Raw genomic sequence first — 25001 nt, 5'->3', positions numbered from 1 at the left:
TTTTGATCGTTAAAGTGTATAATATAGCATGAGAGAAAAGTCATGGAACAACTGATTGTGAAATAAGCATGTCAGAAACTTAAGATACATAGTGAGACCAGGAGAATCAATGAATAAATGGGAAATGGGGAGAGGTGGAAGGAGAGGGCAAACAATTTTCCCAGCAAGTAAATTATCAGAACAGGGGGAAATGTTTTGTGTTCATGAAACTGCTCAACTAGAGAAGAGCGATTATAGAATCATTAAATCATTCAAAATTGTGTGTAAGAATATTTATAGAAAATGAATATATAACAAAGCATTCACTGAAATACTTGTCTTTATTTTTCTGAATATTTAAACGTTTGTTATGGTCCTGGGACAGCCCTGGATATTTTATTTTTATCAAGTACAACAGAATTTAAACATGGGATTTGCTGTTATGAAGGATAAAGGGCAGATGGTAAGGGATAAAAAGAGGGGGAAAGGATCTTCCTTCCTTTCCTTTTTCCTAGGATCTAAACACGGGACACACATAACTCACCGTCTCATTATGGAAAGACGCTCTCGTGGTTTACCTGGGATGGGGCAGCACCTCTTCCCTAGTTAGAGCTACATGACTGGATCGCAAAGGGAACTGTTGGTGGCTGGCTCCTTCTCTCTCACCTCCAGGCCCTTTTCCCAAGACCCAGCAATTTCTTGTGTAATGAGCCGTATCTGCTATCAAGTGGCCTGAAATTAAGAGGTCCAAAGCGGCCCCCAAGTCCTTCTGTCTCATTTGGCATCATCATATCTTTTGTTCCTGTGTCACTGATCTGTTTTCCAAGGCTATACGAGGGGGAATGCAAAAATGAATGAAAGACAGAACAATTTTACAGATGAGGAAGGCTACAATCGATTTTGAATTATTCAAGGAATATTTTTCTAGCTAATGGTTGTCAAGTTCTTTGCTTCAAATGATTCTGTTTCATCGACAGTCTTTTGATCACTTCTGTAGCAGCGGAAGGGGAACAGATAGAGCAAGAATGTCCTTTAAAACTAACAGCAACTCCCCAAATGGGTCTTGGCCCGATATATGCCCATAATCCATGTGGAGCCTGGAGAAAGAGAATCCAAGAGAACGCAAAAATTTAAGTGAACTACACAATAAGGGTGAGGGGAAACTCAACAGAATGAGTGAAAGGTATACATTGTCTTGATTTTCTACATATTCTATAGACACAATATAAGACACGAAATAACTAAATTTACTTGATCATCTCAAGAGAATATATTTTCTCAATGATGTTTTATATATTCAATATTACTTTTGGCATTTGCTAAAAATGCTACCAGTTAGCTAATGAAAATATCTGCTAGAAATGGTCTTGGTGGTGCACACCTGTCATCCCAGCACTCCAGGAGGCTGGGGCAAGAGGAGGGGACGTTTGAGCCCAAACTGGGCAACTCAACAACTTAGGGAAATGAAACCACATCTCAAAAAAATAAAAAGGGCTGGAGATGTAGATCAGTGTAAAGACTCCAGGTTCAAACACTATTACTCTGCTACACACACACGCGCGCACACACAGAGCCAGAAAACTTTCCATATTTTATAACTACCCATATTTTTTTAAAAAACATAGATGCTTATTTGTAATATATCAATTAAAAGCACACCATCAATGGGTAGATTTATAAATTAAGTTGAGCTACTAAAGAGAGAAGATACTTAGTTAATAACTAATTAAATTAATGTAAAGAAAATAACTAAGTTCCACAAATATTTACAACATTAAAATAATATAAATTATAGATTCTAAGTAATAGGAAAACATGTTGGATAATGTTGATTTCAAATTAGAAGATTTTATGCACTATTAACTAGGAATAATTTTACCTATAATTACAATATGGAAACTGAAGTAAAACATAATTGTGTAAAACTATATAGTAACAATTTAGGGCATCAAGAGTAGAAATAAAATAATTTGATTCCATGGGAGCATTTTTCTTGGTCTGTAGGCACATCTTATATAACCTTGAAAGAAAAATGTGATTAAATTCAATTACGTGTGATAGATAGTAGAACATCTTAGCTAAAGTCTAGGCAAATTACTTCAGAGACAAAACTAGACATAGCCAAATCCAGTCTTTTACAAAAGCCATCAAAATAAAAATTAAGCTGGGCATAGTGGCACACACCTGAAGTCCCAGAACTCTGGGAGACTGAAGCAGGAAGATTAGTTTGAACTCAGCCCGAACTTAGCAACTTAGGTAGACTCTGTCTCAGAAAATAAAAAAGGTTGGAGAGGTAGCACAGTGTGAAAACCCTGGAGTTCAATCTCTAGTACCACCAAAAAAGAGAGAATTCAAAACTCTATTAGGATGAATTTAACATAAATGATCTTAAGTAGGTCTCAGGATCCAAAGGTGAATTTAACATGAACCATCTTAACTAGGTCTCAGGATCCAGGATCTCTTAGGGAGAGATCATTGATTTAATCTAATATGCAAACTATTATGTATATATATATCCTTGTTCCATTTAAGGTTTTCATATATATACCTATTCTAAAACATCAAGTAATTCAAACGTCTCCAGGAAGTGTGAATAAGCTAACAATTTTGAAAAATTTTTAACCACAGTGAGATAAACTCTCAAAAACGTCTGGTGATATTACATATTTATGCAATTCTTTGCAAAAGCAAGCTGACAATATGTTAGTCAGCTTTCCACTGCTGTGACAAAATTTCTGACATAAATGAACTTTAAGGAGCAAAGATTTATTTTGGCTCATAGGTTCAGAGGTTTCAGTCCACGGTCTACCAGCTCCATTGCTCTAGGTCTGTGACAAGGCAGAGACACCAACTGGAAAGGTATTGCAGAAAAATGGTGCTCAGCTCATGGCAGCCAGAAAGCAGAGAAAGAGGGAAATAACTTCTGCTTTTGGGCTTCCCCCTCTAGTTTTTGTCCCATCCAGGGCCCTACCACACTGGATGGCCCCACTCACATTCAGGGCAGGTCTCTTCCTCAGTTTGCCATGCCATGTGTCAATCTTCTCTACAACCAACCTCACAGGCACACCCGGAAGTGCGTTTTACCAATGTCCTAGGTATTTCCTAATCCAATTAAGTTGACAACCAAGACTAACCATCACACAAACATGTTCATTTTCATTTACTAAAAACTGATTTTTATTAATTCTAATTTTGAGAACACTTTACTAGGAAATATTTTTAAAAGCTGTATTGAAACTACATAAAGAACCCAAAATGATTATTTAAACTTTCAACAGTATGAAAATGGCTTAGTAAATTACAGTAGACCTACCAATCTGAGGCACATACAGTCAAGTGAAGATACCTAGAAAGGTTATGTACCTATAGAGGCAAGTTTAATATGTTTAAATAGTTCATCCTAAATTATATCTAGCTTTCATATGTACGTAGCAAAACTAGACACTTACACTATATATATATATTCTCATATGCATATGGCAAAAGTTATAGATACTATAATTGTACATGTGAAAAAACTGAATAATACAATTTTAATAACAATTTGGGGCAGAAATATATTTTTTCTCTAAGCACTGTGGAATAATGTTGAGTGTGTATCTAAGTATCGCCTCATACTGAATCATGACTCATGAGTCTTCTGAGGCCGTATCACTTTCATGCACAACAGCAGGCCTTGAAACAAAATGAAACAGAAGCACAGAGAGACAAAGTAGAAGAAACAGAAAGGCACTGCTTGTGTATTTAGAGGTGTTCTGATTCTTCACTTGTGAGACCTCGTTCTACTTCCTCTTTTGTATATGAAAATAAATCCTTATATCTTTATTAATAAATGTTTACCTTTTTGCTTCTACCAGCTCAAATTGGTGTTCACTGGTATGCAAACCAAAAATCAAAACTAAGTTTTTATATTTCTTTCATAATTTTAAACTTGTATTTTTAAAAAGACTGCATCATTATCCAGTATCACATGCCATCTAACAACTGTACTGCAAATAGTTATTTATCCAAGAGTAGAAAGTTTATTGTAAAGAGTTCCTTCAATAATATAGCTAATATGAGCCAACAGTATTTCTAGACAAAATAATATCCCAACTAATTTTAAACAAAAAAACATGTTAATATCATGCACTCTTTAGTAGCTAGAATCATTTCACTCATGCTTGAAATGCTATATTCAGGGATAAAAATTATCTTTTGGCCTTGAATAGAAAGGTCCTGTGTAGGAATTCTAGATTATGCCCTGAATACCTGACTTTAATCCTTGCCTGAGAATTGGCTTTGTTTTTGTTACCTTTCCTTTACTGTTTATTATGTGCCGATACCATGTTAAACATTTCACATATATTACTGTATTGATTCTTCACAAACTTGTGTGCCAAAATGTTTCACCAATAGCATGACCTTTCCCTTTTTTATACTCTTATTTGGTGTAGTTCCCATCAGACAAGCATTCCCTTCAGTATTAGAAATGCAGAGATGAAAAGCTCAGGCTAGAAGAGTTAAAAAATACACCAGTGGTATGTACAAATTGCTTTCAAATATGTAAGGGAATTATCAGCTCTATGGGGCTGGTTGTCTAATTCCTAAGAATTCTGATACACTTGTAGAGCTGCAAAGTTAATTTGTTATCCAGAGGAAGAAAACAAATCTTCTTCCTTGGATATGGGTAAGATAATATAGAAGACAGACAGCAGAATCTGAACGAAGAGGATGTTAGTTTTTGTGTGTTAGACAACTGTGAACCTAATAGGAGAAACTATCAATAGAGGCAATAGGAACTTCTTGAAAAATATTTATTATAGAGTTTTGAGGGCTTATCATATGATAAAGCAGCTAGAAACATCACAATAATATATAGTGGGATAATTTTATTAATATTGAAAACATGAAAAATATTATTCTTTATATGCTATTCTTAACTTTTTATCAGCAGCCTGATACTACTTCCTACACATTAATAAAATCTGGAAATGCTATACTTCATCTGTGCTTCATTTGAATAGTCACAATGTATATTTGTGTTGCGTTTCCTTGTTGAACAATTCCTTTTAAAAAATTTATTCAAAAGAAAAAAAATGTAAAGTTCTCTTAATGCTTGTTCTGCCCACTTTTTCGTTTTCCTCACAGAATACTAACATCTTATATAATGTGGACACTATAATTTAAAATCTATGCCAATGGCCTACAATTCTGCTTTCCATATAATGCACCAAACCCTTACACTTTCACGTGACCTGGCTCCTGAATAACTACCTCTGCAGCCTCATCTGGAGCTACATACCCCTGGATTTGCTCCCCCAAACCATTATACTTTTCTTCATCTTGAGGTTTCTGCATGTGTGACTTCTACCTTTCATTCCCTCTCCTCATCCTAATCCTGACAAATTCTATCACTTCTTCACAAAAAGAGGTCCTTGACTTAGAGTCAGTTTATGTACACCATGCCTCCTTGAGATATTTAATATCCTATTTGTAAATCTGTTTCTCCCACAAACCTGTAAGATTCTTAAGATCAGGGACTGTATTAGGCATTTATATACCAATGTAGTGTGTGTCACATAGGATATGCTCAAGAATATTAGCTAAATAAATATGAAAATTTCCATGTAAAACAAATGCTAAATGTTCTCTAAAGAGTAATGATCAATTGGCATAATTCTATAAAGCTGCATATAAAGATCAACAAATCAAAAAATTAAAACATTTTTCAATCACAAAACTTAAACTTACATACTGTAGAGGGGAGAATAGTGGACCCCAAAGATGTCCATGCCCTAACTGTACAAACCTGTGAATGTTATGTGGCAAAAGGAAATTAAGGAGGCAAACTAGGATTAGCTTTCTAACAAATAGATCTCGAAATGGGGAAATATTCTGATTTATCTAGATGGGTTCAATTTAATCATGAAGGCCTTAAATGCAGAAGAGATAGCCTAGATAGAACTAGTGAGCTGGCAAAAAGAGGACTCTGCCAGATGTTACTGCTTTGAAGATGCAGGAAAAGGCTCAAGAGCCAAGGAATGTGAGCAGCCTCTAGAAGCTGGAAAAGACAAAGAAAGATTCTCCCTGAGAGTTTTCTGAAGGATACCAATCCTGCCAAAACCTTGATTTCAGCCTCATGAGACCCATTCTGTACATCTGATTTCCAGAATTATAATAGATCTGTTTTAATCCACTAAGTTTGTGGTAATTTTTTACAGCAGCAATAGGAAGCTAATACCCATATGTACACTGCTGTCATTAAAAAGAATATGAAATATACCAAGAAACTAGGTATCCCTTCCTTAGTAGAATAGTACAGTGATTTTTTTTCTCTTATTGTTTAGATATAAAAGTGGTCTCCTATGGATTTTGGATCAATTAGGATACAGACCTTCATTCCACAATAGTAATTGAATAATTACTACCTAATAGTTATTTGCCAAATTTTGCATGTATACACCTTAGAACAAGTATGTGTTTTTTCAACAAATAACATAATACATGTACAATACAAAGTTTAATGTTGTAATTAATTGGAATAGAATTATTGGCTGGCCATAAGGTTAAACAATAATTTTAATTTCTACATGTGTATTACTCAGGGCCCTGGCAGGAAGCAGATAAAACCCTCAAAAGCAACTGAAGAGAGTTTAATAAAGACTATTTGCAAAGATGTGAGCAGATTTCAAGGGAAGGCGTGGTAAAGCATCCGTCCATTACCATCTGTAAGCCTGAAAGCACAAAGAGAAGAAGCAGTTTCTGGAACCGGGCACAACCTACACCTGTGGGACAGGAGTATCTGACAGAAGTTATGGGCCTTAGCATAGTGAAGCTCCTACCACAGATAGGTAGGAGGGAGGGTGGGATAACTAACTCTTTGAACTAACTCTCTCTCTCCTTCCTCTGGTCATTGCCAATGACTTCAATGGGCTGAAACCGAATAAAAACTGAAGGGCAGAGGAACCTGAGTGATGGGGTCCACAGAAGTGAGGCTCTCAGAGCTCGGAAAGGCAGAGAATGGATTCTGCAAGACACAGAATACCAAGCATCATATGAAAAAGCAAAACCTTTCAGAGTTAGAACAATTCGAAAAAAATCTAGAATGAAAAGAGAAAGGGGAATGATCTAAATAGCACTGTGTCAGACCTGAGACAAAGAAAGGATGGAATGATTAAATAGTAGACTGGTGGGGAGAAGCACAATGTCGGGTCTAGTTATCTAAGCAGGATAAAAAAAAGAACAAAGAAACAGAGGCATGAGGTGAAAGAGTGAGAAAGCTCTGACCAGGGATCTTGAAGTTGCAGCTATAACTGCACACAGAGTACTTTTGATCATCAACTTTGGCATGTGAGCTTAACACGGGATGGAATACCTAAAACTGTTACTGACCACAGATAATGGACTGATCAGTGGTAGACTGTAACTGAGAAACTGTGAGAGCCAGGGCTATGGGTCAAAGAAGCAGCCATACTCTGTAACAGAACCAGTTTGCTGCTAAAACAAGTCAAGATAACAGAGAAAGAAATACATGGAAGCACAAGAGAAGAAAATAGAACAGAAAAGAGATACAGGGCCTCAGTATCACAATATGTGAAAATCACTAGCATGCAAAATATTAATGTTACATTCTCTAAGTTACCTGTCTGTAATTCTAAGTATAAAAAATGTTATTCCTGTTTACAAGTAATATAGAAGCAACCTTTGAAAGCAATTTATTTTAATTATTGTATTTTATGGAAAAGATTAATATTGGTTTTACTTTTTACAGTGGCTATCCACTGACATCTTGCAAACATATCTCCCTACATATATTTACTTCTACCTTTCTATTAGACACATTCTGGAAAACTTACCCCCTCAATGTAGCCCAACCTGTTAATGTTCCACTGACTCATATGAAAAATAGGAGCCTATTCCTCAGAAGGGAATTTTGTAGGTTCAGTATATAATTAAATCATGTGGAGGTATGGGGGAAACATCTGTTTCTTTTATTATCATCTCCTGGAAGGCTTTCCTAGGAAATCTGGCCCAGCCCCTGGAGACAACTGTTGGTTTTGCATCCCCTTACAGCAGTGATGGCGAATGTTTTACAGCTTTCAATGATACGAAAAGCCTGCTGTGACACAGGTGCTGTAGGTTCACCACTACTGTCCTGCATTCGTTTCCTTCCTGATTCCTTGCAGAATGTGGTGAAATATACCAGTGAAATGACCACTTCTCTCATTTGTGCCACTGTAAAACACAAATCAAGTCTCAAGCCATGGATTGATAAGTACCTTGAGGGCAACTCTATATTCTGTATTTTGAAGAATAATATGTATTAAATGTATTTTCTTCAAAACTCTAAGTTTGAAAATAGCTACTGAGTAGAACCAACATGGTACCTTCTGTGAAATTTTTAATTTTGATGAAGATTAGGCAATTATAACATGTACTTCTCAAATGTGTCTGGGAAGTCAGGTATATGAAAATCATACTCTTAACATGGAACATCATGAAATACCTACAGTTTAAACTGAAAGCTTATGTCAAATTTTACTGTAAATTATACATGAATCACATATGAAAAGCAAATAGGTGTTATGGCTTGTGCCCAGATGTCCCCGAAAGCCTCGTGCAGTCATAGGTGGGGCTTTTCAGAGGTGGCTGATCTGAAGTGTGTGACGCTGGGATTAAGGCTGTGTGATTATCAAATTAGTGGGACTGGTTTGGCCTAGTTCTGGGTGTGGATAAGGGGAAGGCCCACCCTGGGTGTGAGTGCTACCTGCCCTAAGGACGTGTAGTCTTGATAGAATATAAGGGACAAAAGCAAGGCTTCTGCCATGGGTTGCTGCTTGCTGGTTTTGCTGCCTTCTGGTGCCATAAACTGTTTCTCTGTTGTGATGCCCTCTGCCATGCCACCCTGCCTTGGAGCCAGCTCATTATGTACTGTTTGAAACCTGTACAAACTGAACCAAATAAACCTTTCCTCCTTTAACTTTGGGTGTCTGGTATTTTAAGCAACAAGAAAAGTAACCAAGACAAGGTGTGAAGAACTCGTGGAAAAATTTACAGAACAAGTCAATGGGGAAAATATTTTATCCACTTAGATTTTTCTGATAAATTTGGAAAACATTATATTCATTTTTGGAATATTTTTCCTTCAGCACATTCAGGCCTAGTGCTGCTGATACAATGACATATTAAATAAGTACGAGAATATACAAATGTACATTTTATGATGGCACTACAATTACAAAACAACCAACAATACATGATGCATGTTAAAATTTTATTAGTATCCCCTACCTTGATTTAAATATAAATCTCAATGTTTCTTCTATAAATTTATTCTAAAAATGTCCCACATTTACATTTGAGATAAGTCACTGTCATACATGCATCAGGTTTAAAACAGCACTTTATTCTCAGATTTACTTTTATCTGCTTTCTTTTACATCTAGATTTCAGTATTTCCAAGAGCGTTACATGAATAAGGTGTAGCAGCCAAATATTTTATTCATATGTACAGCTAGAGACTTTTGCAAAGTTGAAATTTTTATTTTAGAAGATTTGGCCTACCAATATTTTCTATGCATATTTTAAAGTAAGAGTTAAAAAAATAAGTAAGAGTGAACAGTTGATCATTAGAAAAACGATAATGGAGAAACTATTATCAAGAGTGATTAGACTGGATATAAATGACACTAAGTACCTTTCACCTTTATGATTTTAATGGTTCCTAAGAGCTAACATTATAAAGGCAGATATACAATCTTCACTTTATTGCCTAGAACAGGTTTATAAAGGTTCAACGTAAATGTATTTAAGAAATATTTAAGTCAAGGGTGGTGCTGCACACCTGTATTTGCAGTACCGTGAGAGGCTGAGGTAGGAAGATTAAAAGTTCAAGCCCAGTACGGGCAATTTAGCAATTCAGGGATACGCTCATCCATTCTCACGCATTCATTCTCTCCCTCCGTCCTTCCCCTCCTCCCCCGCTATATGTTTACACACATACGCTGAAAGGACCTACTATGTTCTAGGCTAGGTTCTCTAGCTGCTGAGGATTCTGAAATGAACCAGATACCCTCTTCACATAGACAATGTCTCGCCCAAATTAACTAAACAAGTAACCACTGACTTCTCAATTTGTCCAAGATTTTTAAGGTGTGAATGAACACTGGAGGAAACTTGATAAGGATTTACAGGCCAGATAGAGAAAACAGTATGTATAAAACTTTCTAAGTTTAGGGTTTAGTAAATGTGTCCCAAAGTTAGGAGAGTACTTTTTTCTTTTCTTTTCGGACTGGAAATTACTGTAGCTTTGAAAAAAATGAGAGGACATTTTCTGGCAAATTACCTGACTCAAGGGGCAACTGATGAACAATCCTTAAAAGGGAAGGAAGAAATTGGCATTGAACCAAGCAAAGAGATGACACCATTCTGAAAAGTCTAAGCTTCAGTTAACACACGACTGAGGAAAATGAGAAGTACCTTAAAATTATAGTCATTTTAGTTTGGGTATTAAGAATGCAGATACACAGTACAGAAATAACGTACAGCAAAAATGCGTACAGTCCCATTCCATGCACTGGTAAATAGTGCACTTACTTGTCAAAGTGTCACAGCAAATGTTGGAAAGAAATTTTTCACCTATACTTGGGATTAAACTTTCTGGTTTCAAATGACCAGACTTTTAGCTGTAAAGTTGGAATAGAGTCTTAATCAATCTTCTGAAATTCTTGAAGGAGGGCGATATTTAAGAAATAACTAACAATAACGGATCCTGCCACGGGCACTGCAGACACTGCAGGTGCGAATGTGCTGGGCGCCCCAGCGATGTGCTGCTCTCCTGCAGCCACGCCGTGCTAGCAGTCTCTCGGTTTGCTCGGCGTCAGGAAGTCTGATCGTTAGCTCCAACTGGGCCACGTTAAGCACAGCTCGAGGCTCCGAGGTGTCCTCGCGGGAAGGGGTGTGGGGCGCGCAGGCAGAGACCGCCGAAAGACACGGAATGCAGACAGCGCCTCGGCATGTGCGGCGTCAGCTGCCCGGTCTTCCGTCGGCCTTGGAGGCCGCAGTCGGCCGGGGGCTCGGGGACCGGGGACCGGGGAGAGGCGCGCGGGGCAGCGGGACCCGCAGCGCGGCTGCTCCTCGGCGCGCGTCTCGGCCCAGCTCGCGTCCGACCCGACTGAAGTCGCCCCCCCTCCCCCCCCGGCTAGCTCGGGGAAGCCGAGCGTCGGAGCCTCTGCGGCCGAGGGCCCGGGCGCCGCCTTCCCCACGCCGGCGCGGCCGCTCCGAGGGCGCGCGGTGCAGCCGGAGCCGCGACGCCGCGGCGGGTGTGGTCGGTTCAGAGCCCGAGCGCCGGGGAGCCTGCAACTCCACCTTTCCCACGCCGCCAGCCCGTCACCCTCCGGCAGCCCCGCGCCCACCGCCCACTCACCCCACCACACCTGAGGAAAACTTTTCCCTCTCCTTTCATTTCAAACTCGCTAGCGTCCACGGTTGCCGCAAACCGTCCCGTGCCTAGCAACGAGGTTCCGGCCGTAGAGCGAGCGGCTCTAGGTGTAGGAAGGTGATGTCGTAAAGCCGCGAGTGTCGTAAACCAGGTGCGGCGGGGAGGGGGAGGGGAGGGGCGGGGGAGGGGGAGGGCGGGGGAGGAGGTGACGGGAGCGCTTAGACACCAGCGCGAGGATCATGGCGGATGGCCCCAGGTGTAAGCGCAGAAAGCAGGCGAACCCGCGGCGCAATAACGGTGAGTGGCGGAGGGGCCGGGGGCGGCGGAGTCGGGAGCGGGCGGCCGGGCGCGGCAAGGGGCGGCGGGCCGGGGGCGGCGGGCCGGCCGGCAAAGTGGAGTGGGAAAGTAGAAAGTCGCGCCCGCCCGGCCGCGCGGCGCCCGCTCCCGGACCGTTATGTCCCTCACCTGGCCCCGCGCCGCCCGGACCGTTAGCCGCCGCATCCCGGCCGGCGGGCCGAGGGCGGCGGGCGCGGCCACGGCCACTTTGCGGGCGGGCGGCGCGGCTGTTGCTTCTTTCCGCACTTTTCCCCACTCTGCGCCCTCCGCCCGCCCGCCGCCCTCGGCGCGTCCTCCGCGGCGCCCGCCGGGCCCGGGCCGCGGGCAAACTTGTGCCGCGCCGCCGCCAGGGCTCCGCTCCGCGCCGGGCCGGGCCGGGCTCAGGCGGGCTGCGCGTCCCGCGCGTGCGGGCGCCGGCGGAAAGTTGGGACGGTGCTCAACGCGGGGCTGCGGGCGCGGACGCGCGTGGGTAGCGGCGCCCGAGTTGCCACCTGGCCGGGACCGGCGGGCGGACGCTCGCGGGGCGCGGGGCGCGGGCGCCGGCTGCGCGCTTTCGGTTCTCGGGGAAGTTGGTACCCGGCGGCCCGCGGCGGCGGCGCGCGTGGGCGTGGGGGAGGGGCGCGGCCCCCGGCGCCGCAGTGGGGTCACCCGGCCGCGGGAGCGCGAGCAGGAGCGGAGCGGCACCGACGTGGGCCGCTTCGGGGACCGGGTCGCGGTGCGTCCGCGTCGGGCGCTGTGGTGCCCGGCCCGGCCCTGCGCGGCGGCCGGCGTGGGACCGTTATTGTCTGGACAGTTCCCGCGGCGGGCGCGGGCGGCGGGCGAGGGCGAGGGCACCCGCTCCCGTACCTGCTGGGCGCCGGCGGGCTCCGGCCTGCGCGGCCGCCGGGCTATATAAGGAATTGCGCGTGCTTTCGGACCGGGCTCCTGCCCTGCGTTATCTTTACGGCGAGTTTCTGAGAGTGGGGTACATGCGCCCCGATCCGAGAGCTGCGGCGTCCAGAAAAAGAGGAAATACGTGTTGAAGTCAAAACTCTGGCGCCCCCCTCCCGCGGGCTCCCTTTCTCCCTCCCCTCTGGGATGCGAAACGCGAGGTTTTGTAACCTTTCCTGGCAGTTTTAGGTTTTGTGTGGGATTTCCTGTCTAGATGCAGATACGGGGTTTGAGGCTGTTCCAAGATGTTTCCTTCCAATTGTAAACATATTTTTGATGTTTTTTGAGCAGACATTCATTAAAATCACTGCCTCCACGTATGGTTTTAGTTTTTCAAATAAATACGTACGTTTTAAAGGCGTCTGTTAGCTACGGCTGGAAGGTATATTTGGGATCCTCGTTGTGGAGAGATGACTTGTTATGGCAAGGAGCGGAGCACAGGCTATTGCAATTTTAATTTCCTGTTCTAGCGTCAGATAGAGTGTGTTCTATATTGAGCTGTTGCCGCTGTTGCTGATGTGGCTTTATGAAAGGTAAGTTGGTTCTGAAAGGGCTGTTGGCCTTTTACCTTATTTAAAATGTTGATCGCCGGAGAAAGGGGCTTTTCTTGCTGCTGACGACATGTGTGTGACATGTGAGTCTGAACCACCCAGCGTCTGTGCAGCTGCTGTAAACATGTTTACCTGAACAGGAAAAAATGGATTTTTCTCCCAGAGATCCTGTGATATGAATATTATACTCGTAAGGCGTATCAACAGATGACTTAAGGGGAAAAAGCTATCCTGAAAGGTACTTGAAATCAACAGGAAAAAGAGATTCTCGATCGCTGCAGCAAATGGCAACTTGTGCAGGTAGAAAAAAGATGGTGTTTAGTTTTCTCCTGCATGTGTGTCAGCCCCTCCTGTCTGCTGCCTTCATTCTCAGGGGAGGGATTTATTTACCACGCTTGCTGTCAGTGTTTTTCCTTTGTGTTTAATATTAGAAAAACAGATTTGGGGCTGTTAGCAGAAAACGTCTTGACTGCAGCATGCATTGCTCTCGGAAAACAAAAGGTGTTCAATAGCGCCGTACTACTACAGGTATCTTCCATTTTCATCACTTTTGCCTCTGTCCTTGTGTTTCTTTTTGTTCTCAAATGCATTTCATCCGTTGCTCATCATTACAGCCGTGCTGTTTGGTTTAGCGTCATATTTTGCTAATTAGAAATGAAGTTCTATGCCATTGTGTTGTGAAACCTCAGTAGGCACTGGTTAATATTTCTTAGCAGCGCCGTCATATTTAAGTTGCAGATGCTTTTGAAGAGAGAATTGTCTGCGAAAGTGTTAAATCTGTAGACAGTGGGACGTAGTCATAGCTATTTTGTGTTATGTGTAAATGATATTTTTATTCATTTTGAAATAAGGTATGAAGATTTTTTTCTGATGCCTTCAGTAAAGCATTTTGATTTCCTTTCTGTAACATTTGGGCAGGGTAGGATATTAATGGGCGGATCGAGTGATGTGACTCGACAGGGATCAGCCGACTGATCCAGGCTTGACCAGAGCATCAACCCTGTGTGGCAACTCAATGGTAATGATGTTAGTCATCTCTAAAGCAGTGACATTAGGGTTGTTTAAACTGATCTTTACCATTTGTAATTTAATGCTTTGTTATATTTTTAAAATCTGTCTTTTCTCATCTTTCACATTACTCCCTATGTGATGTGGTTTTCTTCTTTAAAAATTTTTTTTCCTTGAAAAATATCCTCTAGCTGCTGATAACCACATGCTAATTCACCTGATATATAATAGTAGGTACATATCTTTCTGTAATTAGCACCATTTCTTGCTGTCTTTGGAAACCACCAGTAGAGGATGCTAACAAAAATGATTATCGATGTGGCAGTATCATAAGTCTATCTCCTGTGCTGATTAGGGTCTTCTGTATAATTCTTAGTCTTATGGTTACTTGTAATTAGCCCTGGGTAAATCAGGCATGAGCATTTTTTAGTTTACTGAGATTAGAAAGAAGTAGACATGCTTAACTTGAGTAATTTTATAAATTTGAGCCTTTAAAGTTTTGTATTCAGGTTGATATTAATTTAGTCTTGCTGCAAAGCAGTTTTAGCATTCCTTTCTTTAAAAAAAGTTTTACATTCTTAAACTTGGGTAAGGAAATGTAATGATTGTCTATACTTATTGTGTGTGTTTATTATATTTCTAGTTTCCTCTTTTTGTGCTTAGTAGGATTCCTTTAAAAAAAGGTGTTAAATTGTAAATTGTTAAGTCTGGGAAAATTGTAATTAATTGATTGAAAACACTGTGTAATACTTTTCCATTACTTATGTAGATTTAGACTATAAGTTGGCAGACAGCTACTAAATAAAATCTAACCAGCAGTCACTCATATTAGTGATTTTTAGATTTTATCTTTTCTTTCACCCGTCAAGTTCCCTTCCTACTTGTGGTCCTCCCCTATTTTGTAGCGTTAGTTAAAACTAGTGTATAAATATTTAGTTTACTAATTTTAAATTAAATGTAAGTTTGCTTTGCGGATTTAAAGGCAGTCAGTAGTTTATTGTTACATTAATAATTCAAAGAGTTATTTCAGAAAGTTATGTAAATTGAGTTCATAACTTTTACATGCAAATAATCGTATGAAACTTAATGTATTTGGTTATGGCATTCCAGTAGCGGAGGCGGAAAGCCATGCAATGTTGGCAGAGGGTGTGCATTAGTGTGCAATGCAGTGAGAGATGAGAGGACCCTGGGAGATTGTAGAAATAGTGTTTAGCATTGAAACAGCTCTTAGCTATATGACCATTAATTTATGGGGAAATGTATGTTTTGCTCATTTTTAACAGATAATGTAAAATTTTTCAATGTGTTATTGAAAAAATTTTTAAATAAGTGCCCTAATGAGGACATATGATGAGATACTTTTTAAAAATACCTTTAAAACTCATAGATATACACGAGTAGCTAAATAATCATGGCATATGCTAAAAAGTTGTATAGATATATATGTAGTGGAAAAAAGTTTTGTTGCAACTCTAGTTAAAATTTTCTTTGAAATGCAGTATTGTACACAGAGTAGTTGTGGAGTTGACATAAAGCAAAGTGAATGTATTTCTGCTAGTGTAGTATTTTTTGAGGATGGACTTGTATTTTTATAAAATGATAAAACCACATCTTTAAAAAATTAAATCTTGTGTTTATATAGGCATTGGTAAAGGAAATAGTCTTTCTTTGGGTGAGACTGTGTTTCGAGCATTGTTATCTCTTAAAGCATTTTTAAGACATCAGTTTTACTACATAAAATTTTCCACTTGTACAGTAAGCATATCTGGATTTTTAACTTAATGAAAGTGAATCATTGCTGTTTGTTAACCTGAAAATAGTTGCTTGAAGACATGACAGACTAACATATTAAATAGCAAAATGTTCTTTAGTTAGGAAAATTTGCCTTAAGATTGTTTATAAAGAAGAATATGTGATATTTAGAACTTAATATTGCTAAATATGCTTTGGAGTATATAATATGGATGCAGATAAATTGAAAAATTTCCACAAGAAGAGCAGATGGTATGACATCATTAGGTGATGCAGTTTTATGGAGCCATCATTGGATATGAAGTTTGTCATTGACCAAAACATCTTCATGTATGGCATTCCTCTCTTATCCATGGGAGATATATTTCAAGATATTCTTTCAGTTCTCAAATCTTGGAAAGTATTGAACCCTATGTGTGTGTATAATATGTATATACATATATATATGTAACATGTTGTTTCTTTTATAAAGCTATCTATAAAGCTTAATTTTTAAATGAGGCACCATAAGAGTAAAAACAGCTAATGATAAAATAGAAAAAGAAAAACAATATATTATAGTAAAACTTACTTAAAACATGAATTGTTTATTTCTGAAAAATTTCATTGAATATTTTTGGACCGAGGTTCACCACAGATAATAGAATCTATGGGAAGTAAAACTATGGGCAAGGGAGGACTATTGCATACATTTCTTCTCATAATTGACATAAGACATTTATTGAGGCTTGATACCTAGTTTGAAGTATAAACTATGGCTGTTCATAGAAGACCCTGTATCACAGAAACTTAGGAAAACCTTCATCTCTTTTCTAGTGATACTACGTCTGTGCTGAAATTGTTGGTAACAGATATTTTGTGATCCCTCAACCTCTCCCCTTTGCTTCATCTTCCCCACTCATACTTAAAATTCAATGTGAATGGAATATAAATCTAAAAAACATGTCAGTTTTTCATGTTTGTTATATTCTGTGCTGAAAGGCTTGTTTTCTTCTTCAAAATATTCAGATTTTTATGTTTTGTTTGGAGACAGGGTCTCACTGTGTAGCCCAAGTGGGACTTAAACTTGTGATCTTTCTGTTTCAGCCTTCTGAGTGCTGGGACTATGGGTGGCAACATAATGCCTGATTTACTTTGATTACAACTTTTTTTCCTAAATTGAGACACATTTGTTTGTTTGTTTGTTTATGTACTAAACATTGAACCCAGGGCTGTCACACTGAGCTATAGCCTCAGCCCTAAGCACATGTGTGTATGTGTTTAGGTATCTTGAGATGAGGTCTAATTGAGTTGCCCAGGGTGGCCTCAGATTTGTGATTCTTGTGCCTCAGCCTCCTGCGTAGCTGGAATTACAGGTATGTACTGCCATGGCAGGACCCCATTATTCTTTATATATCCCAGTTACTACTCATGGTCAGTGACCTACAACATATTTTAACTTCTCTGTTCTTAAATTCTTTAATCCACGGTTCTAACAGAATGCTTACTTTTTTTTTAAAAAGTAGATACTGCTCAGAGAGTAGTTTACTGATTAAAAACCTCATAATTTCCTTGGAATCATACATTTTTAATGACAAAGACTGTCTTCAAATCATTTTTTATCTGAAAACTGATACAAATAAGCTGAATTTTAATGCCTTTAAATACGAGATACTTGAACATGTGCTTTGAGAAGGTGTAATGCTAGACAGATACAGTGACATGTAGAATAGCATATAATAAATAAAATATTTTCATGGAGTGCATTTTCTGAACCTGGGCCTGACATCCATCTTGCTTTGTGATGGAAAACACTGAAAATAACTTGTCTCTTTTTAGTATTTTCTCCTTTCTACCCTAAAACTAAATTGCTAATTATTCCTGTTGCTGTATCAGTTTTCTGAATCTCTTTGTGATACTCTATGGGTTTTCTTTTTTGGAGAGAGAGAGGAGTGGAAGGGGAAGAAATTGTAGTAGAAAATAATTTCATATGAGCAGTGTTAATTGAGAAAGTGAAGTGATATTGGAGCTAAAAGGATTGGAGAAACTCATCCAAAGTCCTTTTCTTTTCTTCTTTTGTGCAGAGAAACCTTCAAAGAGTTGACTTTGCCAAGTTTACATTACCAGTTATTTTGGCCTAGGTCACAGATTTTCAGATTCCTAGTTCAGTGTTCCTTTTATTAGATCATTTGAACGTATTTATTTATGATGGTAATAATAACTAGATGCCATTAATTTTCAGATTTATCTTAGTTAAAACCAATGTGTCTTGTGTAGAATGATCAGTCATAAGAGAAAAAGGAATTTCTAATAATATACATAAATCTATCAGATTTTGTAGTTAACATTTCAGGTGCAGAGAGTAGGTTTAGTTTTATTTAAAGGAATACTCATTTGTATTATATTTGTCACTATTCCCAGTCTCTACTCTTCATTCTGTATTTCCTGTCACTCATTGTACTCTGTATGTTACTGGTTACATAACTGTCTTTGTAAAATTTTGTAGTTCTTTGTATGTCTTGTGTTTACAAAACTACTTTGTAGTGTAATCATACTTAGCATTGTTTGAGATCTGCCCACGTTGCTGAATGTATGTCTAGTTCGTTGCTTCTACCTGTACAGTATCTCATTTGTGCAGTGAGCACAGATTTCTTATCAGTCTCCCTAATGATGAGTGTCTAGGTTGACACCACTGTGGGATAGTCTGGTAAATGCCTTCTTCGTTTAGCTAATGGCCATAGGAGAGTTTCTCTGGGGACATATCCAGGCACAGTATTGCCAAGAGTGGTCAGTCACTAAGTTAGTGTCACTAGCTTCTTTCAGATAGTTTCTAAAACAGCAGTATACATTGTTTCCCTCTCCAACAGCATATAGAAATTCCTATTATTTCACATTTTTGCCAGCTTTTGGTTATGGTGCAGTAGCCTAAAGTTTGCTAGGTCAGCAGTTGTTGAATAGAGCCTCTGGTTGCTTTATCTTCTGCTAGGAGGTTGACTTTCTTTATATCTGGTAGCTGTTTGGGTTTCCTTTCTATACCTGGCTTTTTAATACCCTTTGTCTATCTTTTTGGTTGTGTTTCCACTTCTTGTTGATTTCCCAGATTTCTTGGATGTTTGATATAATGATCCCCCATCTGTTGAACTTGACTATGGCACAGAAATTCCTCCTTATAATGTATTCAATTACATTTTTTTACTTTGTGAGTAGTAAATTTCTTCCTAATCCTTATATAACAAAGCTGCTTTCTTAGAATTTCTTCTATTAGTGTCATAGCTATACCTTTCCTATTCAAGTCTCTTGTGAATGTATTCATCTTTTACGTTTCCTTCTTAAGGGAAACAAATACATAGTGGGTAAGAGTTTGGGTTGATGCTGTTTTACTAGCGGTCTCACTTGGCTAGGTTTCTTAGTCTCACTATGTTTGAGTTCCCCTGTACGTAAGACAAGTATAGTAGTATCAGAGTTAGGAAGGTTAAATAAGGCATGTGAAATACTATGTTCATTGCATGTTTAAGCATTCCATGAGTGTTCATTTAAAATTTTATTTATTAAATTTGTTTTAAATACATCTTGCATCAGTCAACAACTTCTTGTCTGGTATTAACTCTTAATGTAACTATCTCCTAAAAGGACGTACTAGAAAGTGTGTGCATTGCTCCTGAACCTTTAACCTTAAACAGCGCTTAGTAGCTCTGGCCTTAGACAAGGCTGTTCATTAAATAAGCAGTTGATTAAGGAATACACACCGAAGCTTCATCCTAAAGCTACTGGTGATGTCTTTTAGCTTACGGAAGACTGCCTTGGGCGCACATGTGCATGTGTGTGCATTTACAAAAATACTAGTTTTCACTGTGGCATTTTCACACAAACATGTGACTGTTTAAAATGATAGTTGGAGTTTGTTTGGGGGTTTTTTTGGTACCAGGGATTGAACTCGGGTCCTTCTGCTTGTGAGGCAGGCAGCAGAACCACTGAGCTAAATCCCCAGCCCATTTGGAGTTATTTTTTAAGGAGCATTGATTGTACTGAGAGAGACCTCACCATTCACTGTTGTGTATAATATTGAATTGGACTTCAAGGATAATGTTCCTTTGTTATTCTGTTCCATAAATCCGAGAACCCACACCTAAGGAAGCTAAACTTTACATTTGAGTAGCCTAACTAGTTTGGAAGCTTTTCCTATATCCATTTGGCTTGGAGTGTTCTGAGAAGATGGCTGTCTTCCTGTGCTCCTGTGGTATGTATTAGGAAAACCCTAGACAAGTTTGTATGTGCTTTAGTGAACTTTACTGAGGATAATTGCACACAAGATATACTATTGTATGTGTACATTTCAATTAGTTTTGGTATACTACATCAAGATAATATGACATCTCTGTCATCCCTAAAAGCCTTGTGCCCAGTCTGTCAGTCCTCACCTGTGCCCCATATATCCAATAATCTATCTGTTGTTGGCCACTAAAGATTGGATTTAGCCGTTTAGAATTGGAATCATATTGCCTGGCTTCTTTTGCCCTGAATAGTGTTCTAAAGATTTTTAGTACTTCATTCCTTCTGTATTGTTGAGTAGCATTTCATTGTATACATACACTACAATAATTTTTATAGCCATTCATCTATAATGGACTTAATTTTTGTTGCTTCTTATTTTTTCCATAACGAATACACATTCATGTAACAGTTTTATGTGCATACATGCTAACATTTCTCTTGGGTAAATACTTAGGATTGGAATTGCTGATTCATATGGTAAGTATACATGTGGTTAATATGGTAAGAAACTACCAAAATAGAGTGCTTGTAACACTTTTATTTTGCCCCAGCAATATATGAGTGCTAGTTGCTCTACATCTTCACAAACACTTGTTCTTGCTTTTAATTTTAGCCATAGTAGGAGCTGTGTGGTAATGTCATTTCAGTTTTGATTTAGATTTCATTGTGACTAATAATGTTTGAAGAGCTGGTGGTGTATTTATTGGTCATTTATTTTCTTTTGTAAAATGTTCAAATCGTTTGTCCATTTTTAGTTGAGTTGTTTGCATTTTTACTGATTTGTAAGAGTTCTTTGTATAGTCTTGTCTCAAGTTACTTTTTGATATTTTCCTTTTTTGTTGAGATTCTCCTTTTCTGTGCCTAGTCTTAATTTCTTAATGATACCTTTGAAGAAAGTTTTAAATTTTGATAAACAGTTTATAATTTTATTCTTTTAGTTTTTATGATTTTTGTTTACTAAGAAAGCTTCACTAAATTAAGGTAAAGATTTGCTTTCATATATTTAAGAAGTTACTGCTTTTAACATTTCAGTTCTATGATCCATTTCAGGCTAATGTTTTTTATACTGTTTTGATCTTCATCTGCAAAACTACCTGAGTTATTACTCTTCAGTAATTTGCAAACACAAAAGACAAAAGTTTGTTCTTAACTCTCCAAAAGTTGTGTTTGAAGTTTTAAAATATGTTTTCTTCAAGGCTTACCTAAGAACCAAAGCCCAAGATAGTAGAGGAACACAATCCCACTTCCCTGGTTTTAAACATTTTTAAATAAGGGAAGTTACATTGTGCATCATCAGTGGTTTCAAGATTTTTTTGTACCTGTGACTTTTGTTATGTTTTTTTGTAGTGAGTATTAAACTAGGGCCTTTGCACTAAGGTACATCCCCAGCCTTTAAAAATTTTTACATTTTTTTAATTTGAGAAAAAAATCTTACTAAGTTGCTGAATTGTCTAGGCTGGCCTGAAACTTACAACCCTCCTGTCTCAGCCTCGTAGAGAGCTGGTGTCACAGTTATCTGCTTCCACACCTGGCCTCATGACACTTTTTTTTTTTTTTTTGCGGTACCAGGGATTGAACTCAGGACCTTGTGCTTGCAAGGCAAACGTGTTGCCGCTGAGCTAAATCCCCGGCCCCCTCATGACATATTTTTAATTCACTGAGATATAGTGTAGTTAAGGCTATAGTTTCAGAGAAAGATGCCTAAGGAGAGTGACCATGTTGAGCAGAATGTGAATGTCATCTTTGTAGTTTCTTATTTCCTACCTGGTTGTAATGAGTTTAGCACGACATTACTTTCTTTTTGCATTCCATAGCTTTTATGTTTATGTGGGAAATTTGTTTAAACTTTACCTTTGTTTTGAGTTCGTCAAAGGACATATTTTTATTTTTGGCATATATATTTGGTGCTATTGTTATCTACATATTTTGCCCTTTTGTTATGGCTAGAGAAAACTTTTAGTTATTGAACTTTGATGAGTTGATCATAGGTACATTTTATTTATCTATATGTATCTTCTTCATTTCCTAAAAGATGTAGATGCCATTGGATTTATTCATATGTAATCCTTGTTTTTTACTTTATTTCTTTTTTATCAATTATTCCTATTTATTGAAAGTCTGTTATGACTAGCATATGGTATTGTTTTTAAAGCTCTCACTTTTTAATATTCCTTTCACCTGTATTTGTCTTGAATATTCTGCAGATTAATCATAATTCCTTTATATCTAGTTTCTGTAGGTACGTTTATAGAAAGAGTATTGAACTGGGAGATAGAATTCTTAGATTCTAATATTGAATGCCATTTCATTAATTGGCCTAATAATTGGGTTTATCCTGGCCTGCGTTCACCTGTGGCGTGAATGTGATGGGTTATGTGTATGAGGCAGTAAGACTGAAGGTGATGTACACAGTACCTTGCCATGAGGACCTTGTGGTGTCAGAGGGAAGAAAAATAGGAAAAAACATTCAGAATGTAGTTGGTAACTAATTGCTACTTTACACCTTGTGCATGGAGGGGATGAGTGGTGCTTAAACTGAGCCAAAGAGGATATGTGGTGGTTATTCTAGGAAAAATGTGAAAAGTAGTATTCCCTACAAGGGCAGTAGTACAACAGTGTGACACACACACACACACACACACACATATTGTGGCACCTGCATTGCACTTGGCTGAACCGTGTAGGGTAAGTGAAGCAATAGTTAAGGATGAGGCTAGAGAATTAGGAAGCATATGAAGAGGAGAGCTTTATATTACCATGAAGAGTTTGAATTTTACCTTGGATATGGTGGGTCAGAGGTCTTAAAGTTGGAAATGATATGATTAGCTTTATATAATTCATCATTTTACATTTCTTTATATAGTGTTGACATGATTAAAAATTCAAGAAAAATCCTTGCTTTACTAAAAGTGGAAGAAATTGTAAATGTAAAAGCTAATTCATCCTGCTTTACTGAGTTTTTGCTTGTTACAGTAAGATGAGTAGGTTCATATAGCAATTGTGTTGCATGGTGCTACCACCATCATCAAAGTCACCACCATTCTGCCATCTTGATGGCATCCGTACAAGGCTTATTTTACTGGGAGCATAGGTGGCTTTAGGTTCAAGTTGGTGGCTGAAATCTGTATACCAAGTTGGCTGTACATTTCTGAGCTTTGCACTCTTTTGGGGAGTTGGGCATTTTAATTTTTTTCCTTTTCCTAGGCAGATGTTTTGTGAATTTACAATCCTATGAAATAAGTTAGTTTTACTGCTTTTAATTATGGTTCTCCAAAGATGTAAAATATATTACATTTATTATTACTAGATAATTCCTGGGTTATTTCTGGTGTTTTTATGGTTCTGTATGGCGCTCCATCTTGTGAACCTGTTAATGTACCTGTTAATGTACCTTGTGAACCTGTTAATATCTGTTTTCTACTATAGACACCTGATAAACCAGTTAGATGTTTCTTGCCATTTTCTAAGCTATCATGGCCCAGTGCCTGATTATCTATGATAAATGAGGCTAATAAGTCAGCCTCCCATTTCATTGCCTGAATTAAAATAGGCACCCATAAAACATTCCAGTTCAAATAAAATAAAACTTTATTTACCTGAATATTTCTTTTTCTAAGTACTGTAGTTCAGGCCTCGTGTAGGATTTTCTTACTGAATAAGAAATTCAAGTTGTTCTGTATGCTATAAGAGAGATTAAAACTAAAGCCTTTAAAGACCATATGTTGAGGGAATACACTTTACCATGTTTTGACGTCTAAGTTTAATAGTTCTTACATAAGAATTTGTACCTAATTTAAGCTGGATCAGTTTATAAAAATTTCATGTGTGATCTAATTTATATGTTGGCTTTTGTGCCCTATATGTTAAAATATACTGTATCGTTTTAATCAAAACTTTAAAAATTAACCTCCTTTACTAGCATCCACTTGAACCTTATTGTACTGTACTTATGTGCTTACCTTGCTTTATGCATTGTGTGTGAGCCAATAGTGAAACTGAATGGTTATAAAATTATTTAATATTTAATTTTCATCAGATCTGGCTAATTTTTTGTGGTGAGGCCCAGCATTTTTTGGTGAGAAACATCAGTTTTTTCATAATAGCTGAATATAAAGTTTTACTGTACCACCTTCAAAAATGGTTTAGGGAAGGAAGGGACCGTAAGGCAGTCCTCAATAAATTTATTCCTTGGCAGTATTAATATTAAGTGTATGGGGAGGGAAACATGGTGTTAGATTTTTGTTTTTGCTTTTTTAATTTAGGAGGTTTTTTGTTTTTTGTTTTTTGTACTGGGAAACTCAGGGTCTTTTCAGTGAACAACATCCCCAGACCATTTTTATTTTTCATTTTGAGACAGGGTCTTACCAAGTTCCTAAGTGGCCCAGGCTAGCCTGGAACTTGAAATCTTTCTGCCTCAGCCTCCAAGAGGGCTCGGATTACAGGAATGCACCACCATACCTGGCTAAGGTGTTAGCTACTTTAAGATTTCATTACCAGACCGATCTCCATCTTGTTCATTTTTACCTTCTTTCTGTGGCACCTGGGAATTGGATTTGTGTTTAATGCAGGGTCCTCAGTGCCGATGACACAGTAGTCATACTTCTCCCATTGCATTCTGAGTTTCTGATCTGATCGCCATATTCTCATAGATAAGGAAAGAGATTACAGGCAGAAAATAGAAGTAAAAAAGGATAAAGAGTACAGAAGTGGTGAATATGGGTGGGTATAAACAAAGTCGGAATAAAAAACTTGGGAGCAGGGTAAAATTGCTG

At 38.7% G+C, this 25001-nt stretch overlaps 1 protein-coding gene across 26 annotated transcripts in view; it reads left to right on the top strand.

Annotated features, from left to right (window-relative positions):
• The first annotated feature begins 11204 nt into the window (after window positions 1-11204).
• Window positions 11205-25001, top strand: part of Zeb1 (zinc finger E-box binding homeobox 1) — a 200398-nt gene continuing 186601 nt past the window's right edge. For 8 of the 26 annotated variants that reach the window (XM_087207013.1, XM_087207021.1, XM_087207016.1 and 5 more), the window contains exon 1: window positions 11584-11698. Coding sequence is in view for 11 of the 26 variants with exons in the window: in XM_087207007.1 (XP_087063133.1) it covers window positions 11641-11698 (58 nt within the window). In the remaining 15 variants the exon portion in view is untranslated. Of the gene's footprint in view, window positions 11553-11580; window positions 11699-12701; window positions 13519-13540; window positions 13747-25001 lie in introns of those variants that run through there. The other 18 variants (XM_087207006.1, XM_087207005.1, XM_087207014.1 and 15 more) reach the window with 10 other exon arrangements.

Source organism: Heterocephalus glaber, unplaced genomic scaffold (genome assembly GCF_053883595.1).
Source record: "Heterocephalus glaber isolate CG9 unplaced genomic scaffold, H.glaber_assembly_v1.0 deba00000738, whole genome shotgun sequence".
NCBI lineage: Eukaryota > Metazoa > Chordata > Mammalia > Rodentia > Bathyergidae > Heterocephalus > Heterocephalus glaber.
This window is presented reverse-complemented; position numbering and strand designations above follow the sequence as displayed.